The following is a 21,554-nucleotide window of genomic DNA, read 5'->3' on the forward strand; positions in this document are numbered from 1 at the left end:
CTCCATCACATGCTGGTAAAATATTGGCACAAAGTAAATATTTTGACACTATCTTCAGCAAAACTGAGAAACAAAAAATGTAAACTTAATATATGAGCATATTTAGACAATAAAGAGCAATTGAATAGAGAATGGCAAACAGAGTGGGCATTTTTTCAACTGAATTACAAATGTTAGACTCAATATTTTCATTCATGAATGTAGATTTTACAAGACAGCATACTCATTAAATTTACATACATCAAGTTGAGTGGGATAGTTAACACCATGGAGTGTCAGATTAAATTTAAAATGATTGACTATTTGAGCACTGGGCAAATAAGTACAAGCAGCTAGTTGAAGATGGTCAGGTGTGGGGGACGTTTGCCAGAATGCAAAATAAGCACTTGCTAGGCAGAAGCAGGCAACAGTCACAAAATGGATACTGGAAAGACATTTTTATCATTGATCAATACATTTGTAGGAATCAATGAGAACACCAGAAGATAAAAATGAACACAGCAACAGAAAAACCAAACACTAATTCTTCAGTCAATGGGTATCACTGGATTTCAATAGTGTTTGTGTATTGTTTCAGGGATTAAAGCCAAAATAATCACTCTTCCTTAGCAAGTGTTTATTAGTATCATATCACTACAGCCACAAATTGGCTAAACATCTGAAGAGGTGGGTGCTCGTGACACTCTAATTATCTGTCTTGCAACTATGAAGTTCAACATCCAAAAAGCATAATTTTACCAAAATACCTTCAAAAGGTAACACTATCCTTAAGCACATTTGTATTTCTCCTTCACATCATACAATATCAAATGGTCTTTTTAATGTTTACCTCCACACTGAGGTATATTTTCACTACCATGAATAGGTTTCATACCAAACTGAAAAAAGTGAAAGATTCCATGGCCTTACTCCAATTCTAACTGAATTTACCTTTCTTTGGCAATACAGCAATGTTTGTTTAGGCTGGGTTTAGATATAAATAGAAAAGTGAAAGATAAACACCAGCAAGAATCCGAGCTGTAGAAGGGCTTGCTACACTGCATGAGGACCTGCATTAGATCCCCAGCACCCATGTCAGAAGCCAAGCATAGGATCCTATGCATGCAACCAAAGCACTGAAAAGACAAAGACTGGAGAATCCCTGGAAACAGAAAACTTCTAGGTCTGAGATTGGGATTCTGTCTCAAGTAATTAGATAGATGCCTCCTAAAGAGTGGCAGCTGACTTCCACATAGACACAAGCACACATGCACACACACACAGGCACATCCTCAGATATGCACACATTGAAAAGGAATGTCAAATAAAATGGAATGGAAACTAGAATGGAAATGCTAGCAAGAATCTACACCTTAGAATTAACTTTATTACTACTTTTCTACTCAGCTGTCACCACATAGAAGTTATAAATAACTTCTTTTTTCTTTTGTCTATCAATTTTAAATTTATGTGAACAGTGTAAACCAGTAGTTTTCAACCTGTGGGTTGCAACCCCTTCAGGGTCACATATCAGATAAATATATATATATATATTCCAATTCATAACAGTAGCCAAATTATGAAATAATTTTATGGATGGGGATCACCACAACATAAACAACTGGAGTAAAGGGTAGCAGCATTACCAAGGTTGAGAACCACAGTGGTTTACACTGTAAACTACCTCACTTAAAAACTAAATTTCAAATTATCTTCATGCCAATATCAAGCAACAATAAAGACAAACAATTAGGTATCACTTTTATTTTATGTACTCTAATTTTAGTAAAGCAAACAAGAAGTGTAATGAATATCCAAGGTGATTCCCAAGTGCAATTTATTAGGAAATAATGCCTAACCATGACTATCAATAATATTCAGAGTCAACCACCACAACAAACACATGTTAAATATTTCTGTGGCCCTTTATTAAAAAGTGACTCATTCACTTGCTTTGAAACTTTCATAACACTAGACATTTCCTCCTAAATTACATCGAACAATTAAATAGTTACTTAACCTCAGACACCAAGGATGATTTTCCCAAAGGACAAAACTGAGACAGAAAAGGTTGTCTTTGTAGATGTAAGAGGATTCTCCTGCAAGCTTCCGTGGACAATGGACATCACACATTTAAATATTACCATAATAGTTACCTTCTCAAAATGCTTCTCTATGACCAATTTATTGGTGTCACAAACTGCCGCCAAGTTTCCTAAGCCATTCACTTTCTCAAGTTAACATCTGAGCACTGCCATTATGTCCTGGCATAAGCAAGTCATGAATCAACCTGATATACTAACACATACACACACACACACACACACACACACACACACACACACACACACACACACACACCCTACTGTTTCCTCCTCCTCCTCATATCTAGATTTTATGTCATCCACTCTTAAACCACCATTACTTCGGTTTTTTTATTTCTACCCAATTAAGAGGCACAAAGATGACAACTTACAGATCAGACAAAGCCAAAGCATTCCCAAAGAACCTCTATCACACTATCTGGTAATCATACATATACCTTTTGGGTTGCGAACTAAAGCAAGCTTGTGATATGAAAAAAAAAAAAAAAAGATTGCTTAAAGAATACTGATATTTGATAGAAACGCTTGTGGGAACATATGGCAATTAAATACAGATTGGGTACAAAAGGGTCTTTGCGGGTTCTTTTATTAAAAGTCCTAGTGACTGTCAAAACAGGTTAAACCTGACTAAAGGAACAGGTATGAGTTAATTCATTAGCAACAAGAATAAAAATTAAAGTCTCATTACTGTGTACATACAGACTGACAATACCAATCCTCCTCTGGTTATACAGAAACCACAGTACCATTTTTGGGTTCTTAGTATCATTAATAAAAGAATTTTAAAATGGATTCAAAAGAAAATTTGAGGACAATTTTTTTAGCATCTGAGAGAAAACGTCTAGGCACAAGCCATCTGTAAATTCTGGCTGCTTCCTGGAGGAGGTAGAAGAAGAAAGCTGTGCCTTCCTCAGGCAGGTTCAGAAAAGGAGGTCAGCACACAGCAGCGTGGCAGGAGAGGAGGGCTCTGAAGAAGAGGAGAAAGGAAGAATTCCTCTGCTTTTCTGTGTTCCTCAGAGAAGCATAACCTCTTTCTTCCCTTTCTTTACCTCTCTGTCACACACTGGCCACCATGCCTGCCCACTTTCCCTGGAACTCTGGGCTTTCTTAGTCTTTCTCTGGAGCCTTTCACCCTTCTGACATCTTGCTGCCTTTCCATCAAATAGCTGCTTGCCAACTTTCATCGCCTGCTTCCTTCTGCCTTAACTTAAAGGGCAAGGTAGGCAATCCCTCTTTCCCCTTTTTTATCTCCCCCATCCTCCTGGCATCTGCGAAGACTTACAGATTGTCTACTTTGGTGTTCTTCTCTCAATGCTAATAAAACCGTCCTTATACTCACTTCCAATCTCATTTAAAATACTTTATTAATGAGATTTTGAGCCCAAAGGAGAGAAGCCAAGTTCCATGTAGCTTTAAGAATCTAATAAAATGTGGCTGATTAAGTTTGGAAAAGTGATCTATTCCATACATGTGTATGGATCATAGTTACTCATGTATTCAGTACTGAAGAAAAGAGTCTGGCACCTACTCTATAGGAGGGCCAGTCTAGTGAGGGGCAGGGAAACTTAAGTAGAATACAAAATGGGTGGGAAAACATAGAAAGACCTATACTATGTATCTTGGGATGAGATAAAGAGACACCAATGCTGTATCCATGGAAGACAGGAGGAAAAAAAGAAAGAAAGCACAGTTCTCATTGGATTACCCAGGATGGTCCTCATTTGAAACAAGTAAGATTTTAGATGGCAGGACACAAGTTGTTGAGTACACAGAAATTTTCAGTAAAGAACAGCTTCTAGCTACCTCAGGCTATTTTAAAAGTTAAGAATAAAGTCTTAGCTGTAAAAAACATTCTCACCAGTCAAGACAATTTATAACCTTTTATTATACAAATCTACTCACTGCAAAGAAGTAGATAACGAATGAGAAAAACAAGTGTTATAATCCATGGATATTCTAATTGAAAACACAAAAATATGAAATAATCTATAGCAATAAAACTAATAAGAGTCCAGAAATGTCACTGGCTACCAAAGTCAATAAACAAAATTAATTTATTATTTGATAATGATGATTGTTACTGTATTAAATATAGTACATGTGTATTACCAGTAAGCCTAGGAATGAATAACAACAAGCATTTTAGGAAGGCACTGTGAGTTTTTATTGCTCAGAAACAGAAAACTTAAAAAGATGCAATGCCTACATGTTACAAAATTCAAAAAGGTGTCCATTTTATTTAAATTAGCAAAGAAATTCATATAATTCCAATGAAGAACCCATAATGCTTAAAATATTTTAAGATGATGCTAATCATCTTAAAGATGGTACTAATGCTAAAAATGCCAAGAATAAGAAAAGTGATGCTGAGTAAGACACAGGGGTCATCTTAGATATAGCTAATCATTAAAGTCATTAAGACAGCAGCTAATCCCACTGAGTTTACACACCTTTACTCCCAGCACAGGGAAGGCAGAGCCAAGTGGAACTGCTATGATTTAGAGGCCAGCATGGCCTATATAGCTAGCTCAAGACAATTCAGAACTACATATTGAGATCCTGTCTTGAGAGAGAGAGAGAGAGAGAGAGAGAGAGAGAGAGAGAGAGAGAGAGAGAGACAAAAAATAGTAGAGCTAGACAAACTAATGAATCAAATCACACCACATTCTATTCGATAACTAATCTACAACCCTGGAGGATAACAAGTAACAGGAAAGAATAGACAACTCAATAAACAGTGCTCCACAGATGGAACTCTAGTAATTTAGTTGATGACAAAATAAATATTTCTTCAATAATATATACAAAGCATGATTCATAACTATGACAACATTGAAACCTATTTCTATACTTCAAAACACCAAAAAATGTGAAATAACAAGCCTCAGGCTAAGACAAAATTTCTGCATTACATGTAAACTGGGCATGAGATTATTCGTAAGTTATGACAAATGAAACAATTTATTATGAAGACAAAACCAAACAAGAAAAGAACCAAATGACATAAGTTGGAAATTCATTGAACAGTAGACCAAAAAAACACATGTGGAAAATATTTAATTAACTTCTGATCAGGGAAAAGACATCATGTAAAATGTGAGGGCTCTGCTGACAGCTAACAGACTTACCAAACTTCAAGTCTTATAACACCAGTGCAAACAGAGGGACAGTCTGCACATAAACCAAACTGGAATCTTCAGATGTAAAAATATGAGAAAAAAATGAGACATGACAGCCAAATATCTTACGTGATTCAGAACTACATTATTGTGTTATAACAAAAATTATCGGTACTATCAGTAAAAAACTATGTCTATGAATTAACTCGGAAATTGCTTAGCGCTCTTTCTGAGTTGGACAGGTGTACTATGAATATGAACTAATATATACCTATGTGTAGAAAATATACATTAAAGTACTAGAGGACTATGGGCATTGAATCAGTAACATCAAATAATTCACAGATAAGAAGTTTAATACATATTAGTGTTTACTATACAGAAGACTACAAACTAAAAATGAAAATGAAAACTACTGAATTAAAAGTATTGCTCATCTCTAGAAAAAAAGAAAAGGGGAAGATTCAGTTTTGGAAGAAGTACGCAAAAGCACTTCAATTTTGTCTATGGTGGTTTTCACTGTATTATTTTCACTGTATTATTTTCACTGTATTATTTTCACTGTATTATTTTCACTGTATTATTTTCACTGTATTATTTTCACTGTATTATTTTCTGTACTATTTATGTTTGAATATTTTGCAAATAAAAAAACAGTACTCAACAAAAGTAGATTTACATTTCTATTATATACTGAACACTATTTCCAACACAAATGCAATTCCTTTAGTATCTTTATCATTTTCCTTCAATAAAAACACCAATATATTATTAGACAAGAGGTCACCTAAGCTCTATTGCCAGAAGACACTCAAGTATAAGCTTTGGAGATGGTGTATTTTACAGGTGTGTTTTCTCCTATTTCTTCTATGCTATGGCAAAGCCTAATAAATATCTGTCTAGAAAGTGATTACAGCATCTCCATTAATATGTAAGTCTCTCAAGCACCTTTACTAGACTGTTTTCTTCTACATGATTCTAGAGAGGATTTCTACAATTTAATTATTGACAGGATGATTCTGTTATCACTGGCACTCACTTATTGCCTGTTGATGATGGCAACCTGATAGATGACCTGTCTTACATAGTGTTTATCCTGTCAACAGTCATCATGAGAGAATGAAAAAACAAAAGGTGAATGCATGAAAAATCTTTCTCTTTTTTAATATTGGTGTATTATTGGGCATAATAGCAATTACAGCTAATCTTCATCGAACCTAACAGTCTAAAGCAGAGAAGCATATAATATCTTTATAAATCTTACAAGTTGCCTGGCTTGGTACTCGCCTTTACTTGTACCCTGGGGACAGAGGCAGATGGATCGCAGTGGGTTTGAGACCAGACTGCAACATAGCAATTCCAGGTCAACAAAGACTACATAGTGAGACAATGTCTCAAAAAAAAAAAAAAATTAAAAGTTGGGAAGTTTCATCTATTCAATAGACACCTGTATAGAATTCTGATACTAGATAATAAGGCCAGTAGGGCAATAGATACCCAAATAATAAAGGACAAATCTGTAAGGCACTCATGTACCACGGCTCAGGAGTGCATGAGTACATGAGTAGTCAGGAAGGTTTTAAACAATGATTGCACTGAGACATGAAATGTGAGGGAGTTCTCCAATAGAAGCAAGGTGAAACAAATGGAAGAGGCCATGGTAATTGCCTCATAAGAGGTACTATAGAAGAGAAAAACAAAGATAATAAGGCCAGAGAAGTCAACCAATATAGATGAATGCCCTAATGGGATCAAAGATGACTCAGGTTTCAATGAGCTTTCCAGAGAGGGAACTGAAGAAGGAATGGGAATTTGATGTCATTTTTTAAGGAATATGATGTATTCCATTTCTAATTTGCTGAGATTTGACATCTTTTACATAGCTAATTTTAGCTTCTCTTCTGAAGGAGGCATATGGGATATATTATACAACATGAACAGCTCCAATACTGCAGGAAGAGTGTAGAGAAAAGCAATGGATATAAAGATAAAACAGAAGAGACAGATGCAACAGTAAGGAAAGAAAGGGACAGATGGAAGAGAAGATGCAGAAAGACTAGACAGAGGATGTAAATCAGGATCAGGAAAGAGGTGTCACTCTGCCCACAGCAAAGACAGAAATCAATTTCACAGATTCTTTACAGGATTTATTATTTAAAAGCCATTTACAATCAGCAAGGCACACCACCAAAAGGAAAAGGTGCGAGATTATAAACTATTATAAAAACATACAGAATAAACTATTCTCTGCAGAAGGTAGAGTATGTTAATTTGAACAAAATTAAGAACATTTTGGCTTCCCATTAATAGAATATGACTACCAGGTAGATTCAGAATTAAAACATCTACCTACTATATCCAACGGTAAATGCAGTAGAACAGACTTAGAATATGGGGAAGATGTGAGCCACACGAAGGATGGTGATCAACGACTTGGGAACAGTGGATGACAACGGAAGAAAGCAGAGCCAGAGCCACAGTACCAGGGAAAGTGCCAGCATTTGTATTCTTCTATATGCCTATGGTATGCAGCACAGGCACCCACAAAGAAACCCACTCCCTAATCCTTATAATGCATGAAAAGTGGGACTACACCTACATATAATAAAGCAATGAATCTCAAAATAGGGTGATGACAGAGTTTCTATCCTGCCTGGTCCTACAGCTGTTTAGTCCCAAATAAACACACTGAGGCTTATATTAATTATAAACTGTTTGGCCTGTGGCTCAGGTTTCTTATTAGCTAGTGCTCTCTTAATTATTAACCCATTTCTATTGAACCAGTAGTGCCATGAAGCTGTGGCTTACCCATAGAGTTCTGGCACGTTACTCCTTGGGCAGCTACACGGCATCTATTTGGTAGCTCCTCTCTGTGTTGTTCTTCTCAGCATTCTCCTAGTCTGGTAGCCCCACCTCTATTTCTTGCCTAGTTACTGGCCAATCAACATTTATTCATCAACCAATAAGAGAAACATATATTCACAGCATACAGAAGGACATCCCCCAACAATAGGGAGACTTTCTTGGGCTGTCTGGGTGAGCCTGGACTAACATGAACTATTGAAGCAGGCAACTTTCTCTGAATGCAGACTGGCACATTAGGATAAGAAGCCAGAGACTCTCTAAGCATAACATATATTCAGTGCTGTACACAAAAGAAAGGCCTTCAAAAACTGAATGTGCTGCCTGCTAACATGGAAAGGGGCTCTCATTTTCACAACTTCAAGGAACAAGATTCTTCCAACAATCTAAATGAGGGACAAGTGAACATGACAGCTGACATTACCTTCAACCTCATGAAGCCTTCAGAAGCAGGTTGGATTCTATATAATCGTAGCATTTGTGCTGTTTTAAATCCAGAGAGATTTGTTTTAGCAGCAATATACCAAAAACTACGGTAATCCCATAGGACATCAATAGCAGGTTATAAATAACCAAAGGTAACAATTGCTTGTTCCCCCAACTCCAGTCCAATCCTAAAGAGTCAATCTAGGTAAGAGGAGCTAGGGAGGGGGAGGAAGGGCAACTACACCTCTACCACTGGCACCTACAGATATCTCTAGGAAGATTAAGTTTGCAATGTGAAGAAAGATAAGCTGTCTTTCATGATGGTAAGTTATAAATAGTAAGCTAAACATTTTTATTATTTGAAGACAAGAGAAAAATTGAAAGGGCTAACTCTAAGAGGCCATGCCTGTAGTAAGCAAATCACTTTCAGTTGTACCCACTGAGTTCATGGTGTTCAAAAAGCCAGTTTCAGCACAGACAACAAAGAGTTCAAGAGTACTCATTAAAGTTGACTTCAGATATCAAGGCTGTATGTATATGCAATGTTGAGTGAGTCCAACTAGTTCATACATCTAAGATCCACAGAAAGCCAAGATGGGCTTTCAGTATATACCAAAATATAAACAAGGGTCGGGGAAAGGGCCTAGGAAATGTAGCTGAGGGTGAGTGAGATGGCTCAGCAAAACAGTGTCTGAAACCAAGGCTAACAACCCGAGTTCAAATCCCTGGAACCTACATGATAGGAGAAGTGTCTTCAGCAAGTTGTCTTCTGACCTCTAAACATGCACTGTGGAATGTGCATCCACACACATATACACATACAAGTAAATAAACATAAAAAATTTAAATGTATAACTAAAATGTCACCACTGTATTAGAAACTAGACCATTGTGAGACCAAGAAAATCAATTCTCTAAGCAAAACTAAATTGTTGAAGTATTACACTATACTTTGCATTCATTAAATAATCAAGTCAGTAATATTTCAGAGGACTATGTTGAGGAAGAAAAACAAGTGTTCTTCAAAATAAAGTTGCTACTTCTTATACAAATTAAATACTTTTCATAATTGGTAAATAGGAATAATTGTCTTTTAAACTGCACAATTGTGACACAAAGACTCTACATATAAATTTTAAATATGATAAAACCTTTGCAAGCACAAATGCCAAAAGGTTAGCATAGACGATTATTAAATGTACCTGCTAGGAGAATTTTTATTAATAAAAACTCTCAGTCACAAATGAGACATCTTTATCTCCTTCCTCCACGCAAAGTTCAAGATACAAAAATGTGCTAAGGGTCAAGGATCAGAAGCCTGGAGGACCCAGACAAAACAGTGTCTTCTGGACATGAAAGGACTGATGCATTCTTCCATGCACAGTAGTTGTGGTTGCCTCCCCAGAGCTATACAAGATCAAGCCAGTCCATTCCAGCAAGGAAAGAGAAATTCATAAGCCCCCATCCCTAAGTGAGGAGCTTTTGACAACTGATAACTCACTCCTAGGAGAAGGAGAAAGATAATTTTTAAGGACACGAACCCAAGTAAGTTTAGCGTTCTCAACGTTCCAGTAGATGAGCAACACAAATTGGACTCAGTGAATAATATATACATAATGCATTTCTCATACTATAAATATTTTATGTGTGTGTATAAGTATAGATATATGATGACATGAAGTTGGGAAGGGATACAGCACTGGGGTGAATCTGGGAGAAATTACAGGTAGGGATAAAGGTGAATATCAAAGTACATTCTGTGCATATTGGGAGTTCACAAAGAATAAAGAATATATACAAATATGTATTTTAAAATACTACAGGTCAAGTCCAATGCAAGTCTAGTTTTCTCTACAGTCATAAAATCAACTTTAAATTTGCAAACAAACAATAGTGCCCAGAAAAATCTCTCTAACTCTCATTTACAGTAGGCAAGAGACACTTCCTCAATTTCTTCAGCATTCAGCTTTAGCATCAAGAGTAGGTTTTACATTAAAGTATTCTAATATAATCAAGGATTTAGAAAGAGAAGGACAGAATCTGTTCTGAATGTTTGGAAGAGAGCTTAGGAATAACTCATCCTTCACAGATTCAAATGCTCCAACAAAGCAACACTTCCACTCTAATTCTATTAAATAAAACAAAGGTTTGTTTGAAAAGACCTATTACTAAGCAGATTTGGCTAAGATTTACAAAATGATCTGGCCAAGTTATTCATCAAGTATGGAGAATCACTTCAAACTGTCAATATCCAAATGACCTGCACATACTTCCCTATACTTGTAAGTGATCCCAGCAGTCACAAAAAGAACAGTAAGAACTATATTCAGTATTTCTTGGATGGTTGTCCTTTTAACTAACTGAATGTGATCATAAAATGTGTTCTCTGTAATGTTTAACAGCAATAGGCTGCTTTCTCGACTTACTCAGATGGTACTCACAATTATAATTTTAAAAGAGAATTTTAATGTAGTTAGAAGAGCCATAATTGTACCATTCCAAAGTATCACAGGTAATTAAGGTACATGTTCAGTGCACGGAAGGAAAGGGCCCTCTGCCACTGCAAGCCTGCAAAGGTCATACTGAAAAGAGCTATCTTCACACAAGCCTCATTACTGGTGGCAAAGGCCAGCAAAAAGAGGATTCTTTGTCCTTGGCCAAGATTATAGCAACTCAAAGTGTCAAAAGGGAAGGAATTACAAATGTGTAGGTAAAAAACCAAAACTAACACTTCATTAGGAGTTGGCATAATAGTGATGAGTTTCCCAAAGTCTAGAGTTTGTGCAAATCAAATAATAAACATTAAAAAATATATTCAGAGTCACTAGAACTTATTAAAAATTCTATAAAGACAAACTGAGTTTTTATTCTTTCTGGGGTCTTCTGGCATTCTAGGTGTTAACACTAGACTGAATACTTGTATTTTTAAATAAAGGAAGGCAATATAATACAAATACAAGACTCCTGCTGAACAGTTATAGAAGAGCTATTAATAGTCTCTAAATTTCACATTCACATAAACCTAATGAGCAAATGCAGTATTTCCCTGAAAGTAGATAAAGCTGCCAAAACTGATAGACAAAAGAACAGACATATACAGAATACATTATGATTGGAAATACACACAAGACCTCAGAAGGGCTTCTTTCATAGTCTAATATCTTCCCATCTAACTTTTCTGACCTCTTACTGGTTCTAGAAGTTATTTAGAGCCTAGCTCTACAATTTTGCTTACTGTTATGTCCTCCATAGCAAAAGACTGCTCTTCCTTCTACCTATCGAAATGCTAACTGCCACCTGGCCCAGGCTGACTTTTTCTGCAAATTTTCCAAAAATACTATAACATGCTACCTGCTGTATTTTCCCTGAAGCTAATTATGTATCTCAAAACCCAAGTAGTTTCTCGCTTCTCTGAATTTATAGAGAACTGAATTGTTAAACACTACCTTCTGGTATTGCTTATGCAATATTTCAAATATTTGTTTTAAATCATAATAGATATAAAACTTGAAAGTAGCAACTATACAAATAATAATAAATTTATATAAAATCAGCATTTTGTAGTAAATGGTTTGAACATACTTAACATACGTGGATTCCTGATCTAATCAGCTCATTTAGATTAAAAACCAGAGGCTGAATTCATCAGAAAGTCACAGCTAAAGACCAAATGGAGAAGGCATCAAAGGACACAATAGCATAGCATAAATGGCACTGATAGAGTGCCATAAATAACACAGATACACTGATAGCTGGGAATAAGACAAGGACAAAGAAACAACCCAGAACACTCAATGACAAGAGAGCACTGAAAACACAGGAAGAGCAAATGAACTCGATCATATGATCTATTTAAGAGCAAAGGATGCACGTGATACTTCAGTTGTTACTAGATTCTGAATAAGATGGAAATACAAAGAATAATCAAAAACTCTTACCATCATGTTCTCAAAAAGTTTTAAGACTTCATTCTCGGATAGTGGCTTGGGAATGTTTTCCCTTGTCTCTGAAAACGCTGATGAGTGATCACTGCTCCCAGATAGATGCTTCAGATTGGGAAGAGGAGGTCTCTCTTTCTTGCTCCCTGGAATTCTTATGCTGGCAAATTTGTCCAGCTATGAAGAAAGATAAAATAGCAAACAAATCAATATCTCCTCATTCATCAATAGTGATCTAGTTCCAAAAACAAGGAAACAGCGCAGGGCCAATCACATTGTCACTGATTCGTCAAATGACAGTCACAATCAGAAGCTTCAAAATTAACAGTACTGAATATGTGTTGAAAAGGTTCCAGCAGGAATTCTATTTAAAGGCGGATGGGAAATAATACAACTTCAAGAGGCTTTCAGATTTTAAAAGTCACAAAATTTTACATTAAAGATTCTGATGGCAGATGACCTGTGTTTTATAGAGAAATAAACTCAACAGTTTCAAAAAGCAAGTCAGCTAGCATTGATGGCACCAACTGTTAACTTCTTGCACTGCAAATCAGCCCCTGCCCTTGTCCAGTGCCCTTATGCAGACTGTCCCCTACCAGGGGACAAGGAGGGGCACAACAGGACATGGGTTAGGAATTTTAATTTTGAACTGTAATGCCTCCACAGCTTATTCACCTGGTAACATTACTTTTTGTTCATACTAGCCTACATCTGAACTTTTTGCATCGCTACAAAGTAGGGCCTAAATATAGCTAAACTTTTGTTGTAACAGAATGTCTTCTATAACAAGATCAAATAGCTGACTGCTATTTGAAAATATATTAATCTTAGTCTAGAAAGCTAATTATCCATTCATTCAAAATTGTTTGTCCAAACAAAGAGCCCAGATTCCTATTTCAAGACACATAAAACTTTTAAAAATCAAAAGGGCAAAACTGTTAAAGGAGACTTCAAGAATCTAAGGTTATTCAAAGCATAATCACTGATTATGTAAAATTTTCAACATTGCTATTAATATAAGCCTATTGTTTTCACTATAACACTAACAAAATTGGCTCAGATTTAAGTAAAGGCACTGGCCAAGAATGATGATCTGAGTTTGATCCATCCACCTACATACACAAATAAATAAATGATTAAAAAGGTATTGATTACAGACGTGTGGTATACATTATAGTAGAACGAGCTGCATACATATGGTTACTGAGTTAAATGGCTAGTTCTTTAGCTGCACAGCCAAATTTCAAGTGTCCAAGGGTCATATGTATTTAGAGGCTACCACAATAGTAAAGCCACATTCAGAATATTTCTATTGTTGCATAAAGTCCTATTGAAAGATCTGTAGAACTATTAAAGCAAACTGATACCTAGAAATCTTTAATTTTAAAATTCCATTCAATTATGTCACTATTTAATTCACTAAAGAAATAGATCAACTAATGAGATGTAAAAATAATAATAATCATATTCAAAATAGGCCTCTGAATTGTCTATGAAGATAATGTCTAGAGAAAGTATTATGCATTGCACTTAAACACAGTCTACTTGACGAAACTTCTAAGACTCAGCTAACAACTGAAAAATTTAAAATGTAGTTACAACACATCATTGCTCTCATCCTAACAAAGTACAAAAGCTGCAGAATGAGAGTTGCTGTGTTTTCGATTCATCTGAAAGCTGAAGACACAGAAAAGGGAAAGAGGGCTTACTGGAAGGGGAAAGGGAGCAGGGAAAATGGGGGTAATAGGTAGATAACATATGAAGTGGGCATGTACAAATGTTTTTTCTTGTCAGTATGCCCTTACCACTCAATAACAATGCTTTCATTGTATCAGGCAATAAAATAACAAGAAGGTTATATGTCTAACCTAAGCAAGTTTCTAGTGACATTCTTAAGTTTGTTTCATTTCACCAGTACTTCAAAACTGAATTAAAATATTCCTGGAAACTAGGAAGACTTATCTGTCTCCCCACTTATGTGAATGGAGTTCAACATTCTATGTATCTCTAGGGACAAGCCTTGTTCTTTTTGAGCCTTACATCAAGGCATATAATTCAAGCTGAATATACCATTAAGTAATTGAAATAAGGTTTGGAAAATATTCCTTCAATGAAAACAGAAGGTGAGGGCAGAAAAAAATGAGATGCTAATAGGTAGCATAAGTACTTTCCTCATGACCATTAGTTTTAGTTTACAAAAATATCCTTATTGTCCTCCACCATGGGTCAGGGATAGGAAAATAAACAGCAGTCGGGTATTCAATGACATACTGATTGCTGCATGGTTGCTGGCTGAGTGATTAGAAAACCGTAAGTTCTGTCAGAAGACCCCAGAGGACAAATCTGCCAACAGCTCTGCCCAATTCCTTTTTAGCCATATCTGCAGCATACCAAAGGTTGGAGAAAGCAGAAGCTGAGAGACATCCTGCCTGAGGCAGGAAAGGCTTTCAGTAACTGCAAACTGTCCTCCTACGACACAGACCAGGGAAAGACCTGAGTGAAATGGCCATGACATACACATGCCTAGAAAAGATCAGGATAGCTGCTACCTGAAAGTTAAGAGCAGCTCACCAGGTCATAGCTTCCTGAAGAAACAGAGAGTAAACTGAACTAGTAACAAAGGACAACTCAGCATTAACCCTGAAAATGGGCATCAGATTTAAAACAAGAAGCTATCTCAGAATTTTGGAACTTGCTATGTCAGTGGGAAAAGTCAAAAGCTAGACTGCCAGACGCACTTGCTGTACAATCAAGAGGATCTAAGTTACAATCCCCAGTACCCACATAAAAAGCCAGGATGATGGAGAAACACAGAGAGACAGCTGACCTGAAGTTGTGGGAGCCCTCAGGGACTCTGGACAGACAGACAGGGAGCCGGCATGGGACCCACCTGGGTCCTCTGAATATGGGTGACAGTTGTGTAGCTTAGTCTTTTGTGGGGCCCTTAGCAGTGGGACCAGGACTTGTCCCTGATGCATGAGCTGGCTCTTTGGAACCTATTTCCCTATGGTGAGATGCCTTTTTCAGCCTTGATGTAGGGGGGAGGAGCTTGGCCCTGCCTTAACTTATGTCATGCTTTGTTGACTCCCATGGGAGGCCTGACCCTATCTGAATGGCCAAGGAGGTGTAGATTGGGAGTCAGAGAGGTTAGAAGGGACGCAGTGGAAGGGAATGGGTACAGAGGAGGGAAGGGAAACCATGGTTGAATAAAGCAAAAAAAGGAAGAAAGCCAGTTGTTTTAGGGATGCTGGTAAACTCAGAAGCTCGAGGTTGTTGGGAAAGTGGAGACAGGAGGTCACTGGGACTTGCTAACCCTCAGGATAGCACTAGGATGCCTCCTTCTAGACTCCATAGGCACCTGCACTCACACATGCACATACACAAATAATTAAAAATTAGATATTCAGAGATGATAGACAGACATACAGAGGCAGACAGTGGTAACACAAGACAATGTGTTGTCCTCTGGCCTTCATGAATTTGCACACGCATGTACACACACACACACACACACACACACACACACACACAGGTGTGCATACTCACATACATGCATACACACACACACACCATACTCACATACAAACACACACACACACACACACACACACACACACACCATACTCACATACATACACACACACACACACATACACACACCACTCACATACAAGCGCGCACACACAAACACACACACACACACACACACACACACACACACACACACACACACACCTGTCAGATTTTCAGTGATGTTCAGTGATGTTCAGATCCCAAGCATTCAGATCATGTGAGGCTACAGAAGAGCTGCTTCCAAACTGAAAAAACAAGGTCCAGGTTTACCCCGTGCTAAACTGACATAGCTGGAAGAAGGGAAGACCTTTCTCTTTTTGGAGAAGAAAGGAAATGACACCTTTGACTTGTGAAGGAAAAGTCTGACCATACTGAGATTCTCTATCAAAATTCCTTTCACTAAGTAGAAGCAAACTAAAGACAATGCAGACAAAAGTGAGAGACTCTGCCTCCAGAAGCCCTGTTATGTACAACAGAAGCCATTATGCTTTTCAAGCTAAAGGAAAAGATGAAAGGTAGAATTTCAGATCTATAAAAAAAAAGAAAGAAAAAACAAATAATGTATCAGATAGCTGCTGCTAGGACAAAGATAAGAGCTGTACAGTCAAGAGGTAGTAAGCAAGTCTTTTTTTTTTTTTTTTTTTGGTTTTTCGAGACAGGGTTTCTCTGTGTAGCTTTGGAGCCTATCCTGGCACTCACTCTGGAGACCAGGCTGGCCTCGAGCTCACAGATATCCGCCTGCCCCTGCCTCCCGAGTGCTGGAATTAAAGGGGTGCGCCACCAACGCCCAGCGTAAGCAAGTCTTTATATTGCCATACAGATATGCAGCAAGGAAATGTAGAATGTATTTACATAAATCCCTGGTATCCAACCCTGGTATCTAACCCTGGTATAAACATTCTCTATTGTGAAAGAAATAATAGAAAACATTCCAGAAGCCTCAATCCCTGTATATATTAGTACTCTATGTCTTCATTGTTCTTTGAAAACAAGTAGGAGATACCAAATAATTTTTGTAAACTAAGGGACTGGTTAGTCTATCTTCACTAATGAAGCTCTATAACTTCTATAGTTGTACATTTAGTGTCAATTCCTGAGCTTAGAAACTATCCCAATTCTTATCAGACACAAAGTGTAATGAACATGTGAAACTTACAATGAAATGAAGTATCTGTAAACAAAAATTTATAGAAATAATAAAGTAAAATTAGCACATTCCCCTGAATGTTTACAATTAAGCTTTAGGGAAAGGTCCAATTTACACAAGTGAAAAAGTAAAAGCACCTCACTAGGTTATAAGTAGCCAATGGCTAAATGAGGAAGATGAGCACACATCCCTCTTCTCATCTGTAAATCTACAAAGGTGAAGATAATAATATGAAATACAAAATATCAGAAATTTATGCTTTTAATGTACTATTTTTATTTATTCCCTTTAATTAAAAAGATGAAAGACAAAGTATAAGAAGAGCCAGGACTGGTGGAATGCTGAGTGGATAAAGGCTACCAAACCTGATGAACTCAGTTCAATCACCAGGACTGACATAGTGAAAGGAGAAAACTGACTCTGACAAATTGTTCTCTGGGAGTAGTACTATTAGGAGATGTGGGTTTGTTGGAGTAGGTATGGCCTTCTTGCAGGAAGTGTGTCACTGCCAGGGTAGGCTTCTAGGTCTCTTATGCTTAAGCTACACCCAGTGACACAGTTCATTTCCTGTTGCCTGCGTATCAAGATGCAGTACTTCCAGGTCCTTTTTCAGTCCCATGTCTGCCTGCACACTACCATGTCCCACGAAATTGTAAGCCTCAATTAAATGTTTTCCTTTATAAGACTTTCCGTGGTCATGCTGTCTCCTCACAGCAATAGAAACCCTAAGACAAATGATTGATAGACAGACAGACTGATGGACAGACAGACAGACAGACAGATTTTTTGTAGAGCAAAAAGTATATTTTTCAAACAATCTCTTCTTTCTATACTGGAAGGGTACATTGACTCTTGACTACTCAAGATTCAAGTAAAAACTCATAAGCATACACAGGTATGCTATTAAGCATTCCATGTAAATTCTTAGCACAAAATCTGAGTACTATTACAAAGCCAGAAAAAAGTGTTCTTAACTGTCAAATTATTTTACATGTGTTTGGGAGGTTTCATTTTTTTAAAATGATGCTAGAGTGATTTCACTCACAAAGTCATTTATCGTCCATGGGATTGCACATACTATTTGCTTTTGAAACAAAGCACAAAATAACACATAGTTAAACTTCAAAAATATTTTGAACTTGGAAATGGTGGTAGAAACTGACTGACAGTCTGACACAAGACTGACAGCAAGTTGACTGCTAGTGTATTTCACAATTTAGCTGAGGAAGATTTGTCTTGTACAATTTATGTGTTTTTTATCTTTATATAAAAATTAGGTAATTTTTATATGGAATTATCCCCTTAAAGTCAAACTAAAAACTCAACTTAGGCAGGTAAAGTACACAAGCAATTCACATTGGTTGAAGAGTTGATTAAACACACACAACTGAGGGAATTCTTTTATACTGCAATTTAGAGGTAGAACACCACACTTAATTAACAAGGCTTTGCCTGTGTCTGGGGTGTACTAAGTTTTATAAATTAATATCACTTATCTTCAGGGGAAGTTAAATGAGCACCCTACTGAGTATTATCTCATGCTGAGTAATCACACTGATAATCAGTAATGACAGCTTAAATAAATTAATTAAACAAAAAAAGACTCTAAAAAACTACTGGATTTTCAGCTGTAACATGGTAATAGTGAAAACTCATTATTTAAAGTTTTCATTGTTATAGCTTTGTAAATGTCAACAGCTTTTTTTTTTTTTTCATTGAAAAGGGCAGCTTAATTTTTGGGTATTTAACAATTTTACTAGTTTTGAAAGCTTATATATGGCTAGAAACACATTTCCTTAGAACCAAGAAGAAGGTTAAAGTTTCCATGGTATCCAGGAGAAATAAGCAAATAGAAGCTCCGTCTAACGATAAAATCAATTTTATCCAAATATACACCTGAAAAATGAAATGCATTATTCAAAATTATATATCAATTTTCATGCAATTTTAAATTAGATTTCAGGGGAGAAGTGAACAACTGAAATAGTGTGGGCTTATAAATAGCTTTATTACAAACTCAACAACTTGCTGTTTAAAACCATGACCCTAGGCTGGAGACATGGCTCAGCCATTGAAGGATAAACTCACAACCAAAACTATAGCCCCAGAGTTTGCGCACTGAATCCTACCAGCCACCAGCTTGCTATGTTGCCATGACCAGGGTGCTTACTAAACTCTACTGATAGTTCCTGTTACAGAGATGTGTTAACAGGAAATAAAACTGCTAGCCCCTTTCATCCACAAGTGAAAAAGCATGAAAAGCCATTCTAGAGCACTCAGATGCTAGACATGGACACTCCCCCATTGTCTTTCAAGACAGATTATATTCTCATGTCCTTTCAAAATAGTGATGTATCATTACATCAAATCAGATATACTACTGACACTATCTCTTTCCCACTACAATGTAATGGCCCTACTAGAGCAATCACACATAAGTCATTGTGTACTGAGTCTCGGAAGCTGCACATAATGATCCTCTGACTTGTGTAACCAACAGGAAATTGTGTAAAGTATGAATTCTGATTTATAGAACCAGATCATAAGTGGCCCTGTGTCTTCTTGGACCATTCATTCTGGTATATACCAGCTACCAGATATGAGAACACGTTGTGGAATATGACTTTATGACTTTAGCTACATACAGATGTGTTACATCTGTTTATGTTACAGAATATTATATTAACTATGTAAAAGTGTGCTACATTTATTTATGCTGCATTTGTTTAACTATAAAGAGGTGTTGCATTTGTTTCACCTTGCCTGTCTAAGGCATCTGATTGGTCTAATAAAAAGCTGAATGCCCAATCCCTTGGCAGTAGAGGGATAGGCGGGGCTGGCAGGCAGAGAGAATAAATAGGAGGAGGACTCCAGGCTTGAGAGAGAACAAGGGAGAAAAAGAGGGAGACATCAGAGACCACACAGACATGGAGGAAGCAGGAAAGTAGGACATACAGAATGAAAAATAAGATAAAAAGCTCTGAGGCAAACATAGATGAAGAGAAACAGATTAAAGCTACTGGGAGAAGCCTAAACTAAGGCCAAGCATTCACAACTAATAGTAAGTCTCTCTGCCATGATTTAGGGACTTGCAGTCCAGGAAAGCCTGCTACAAGGACACCCAAAAAAGCACACACAGAGAGGCCCATGGACAATGGTCTAAGACACATTACCAACAAATAAGGATGTCTATTTACACCAGCCCACAAGTGATATCTTACAGATCACCATAGCTCCAGCAAACCTCTACATTATAGCTTCATGAGCCAAAACCATCGAGCTAAGCAACTACCAAAATCATGGCCCAAAGAGAATATTCAAGAAAACACTGTCTGCTGCAGGCCCCTAAGTTTGGGAATCATTTGTTCTACACCAAAAGACAACTATTAAAATCTCTGGTAAATATTCCACCTGCAAAACAGCATCTGATAGACAGCAGTCCATTAATTTCAACTGGTGGACATATTGAAATTATAAATGAGGAATTCCTAAATTATAAAAATCATTTGAAAAAGAGTACCATCTTAGCAATGTTTCACCACTTGGGGAAAGTGTTTGAAAACAAAGCAAAAAATAATAATAAAAACAAAAACCCTAGTTAAAATTTAAGGTAACAAGTATTTTAAATGTTCAAAAAATTCATAAGCAAATATCAACAGAGAGAACTGAAGGATGATTTCTGAAACAGAGAAAACTGCCCATGTCCAAGAGAGGCAGTAGAAATGTGATATACACAAAACCATGTGCGGCTGAAACCGAGAACCACAGAAAAGTGTAAGTTAGCAGCTAAACTGTGTGCCGCCCACTTGCCCAATGAACCTTTGTGATGGTTTGATTCAGAATAGCACCCATAGGCTCATATATTTGAATGCTTAGTCACCAGGGAGTGGTACTATTTGAAAGGATTAGGAGGATTAGGGGGTGTGGCATTGTTGGAGGAAAAATGTCACTAGGGATGGGCTTTGAGGTTTAAAAAGCTCATGCCTAGCCCACAGTCTCTTTCTATCTGCCTACAGATCATGATGTAGCTCCAGCACTATGTCTGCCTACATGCCATGCTCTCCACCATAAAGATAACTGACTAAACCTCTTAAACTATAAGCAAGTCCTTAATTAAAAGCACAATCTTTTTTGTATGTATGTTTTGTTTTGTGTTTTGTTTTTTGTTTTTTTGAGACAGGGTTTCTCTATGGCTTTGGAGGCTGTCCTGGAACTAGCTCTTGTAGACCAAGCTGGTCCCAAACTCACAGAAATCCGCCTGCCCCTGCCCCTGCCCCTGCCCCTGCCTCCCGAGTGCTGGGACTAAAGGAGTGTGCCACCACCACCCAAGCTTTAGGCACAATCTTTTTTTTATGAAATCATGTATATTGTATTTTTTTAATTTGAACTAGAAGCAAGCTTCATT

At 37.1% G+C, this 21,554-nt stretch overlaps 1 protein-coding gene across 8 annotated transcripts in view; it reads right to left on the bottom strand.

Moving 5' to 3' along the window:
• Diaph3 (diaphanous related formin 3) overlaps window positions 1–21,554 on the bottom strand; it is a 437,024-nt gene that overhangs the window by 374,966 nt on the left and 40,504 nt on the right. For all 8 annotated transcript variants that reach the window (XM_027394029.1, XM_027394028.1, XM_027394027.1 and 5 more), the window contains one exon: window positions 12,430–12,606. In XM_027394029.1, the coding sequence (XP_027249830.1) occupies window positions 12,430–12,606 (177 nt within the window). The remainder of the gene's footprint in view (window positions 1–12,429; window positions 12,607–21,554) is intronic.

Source organism: Cricetulus griseus, assembly GCF_003668045.3.
Source record: "Cricetulus griseus strain 17A/GY chromosome 1 unlocalized genomic scaffold, alternate assembly CriGri-PICRH-1.0 chr1_1, whole genome shotgun sequence".
NCBI lineage: Eukaryota > Metazoa > Chordata > Mammalia > Rodentia > Cricetidae > Cricetulus > Cricetulus griseus.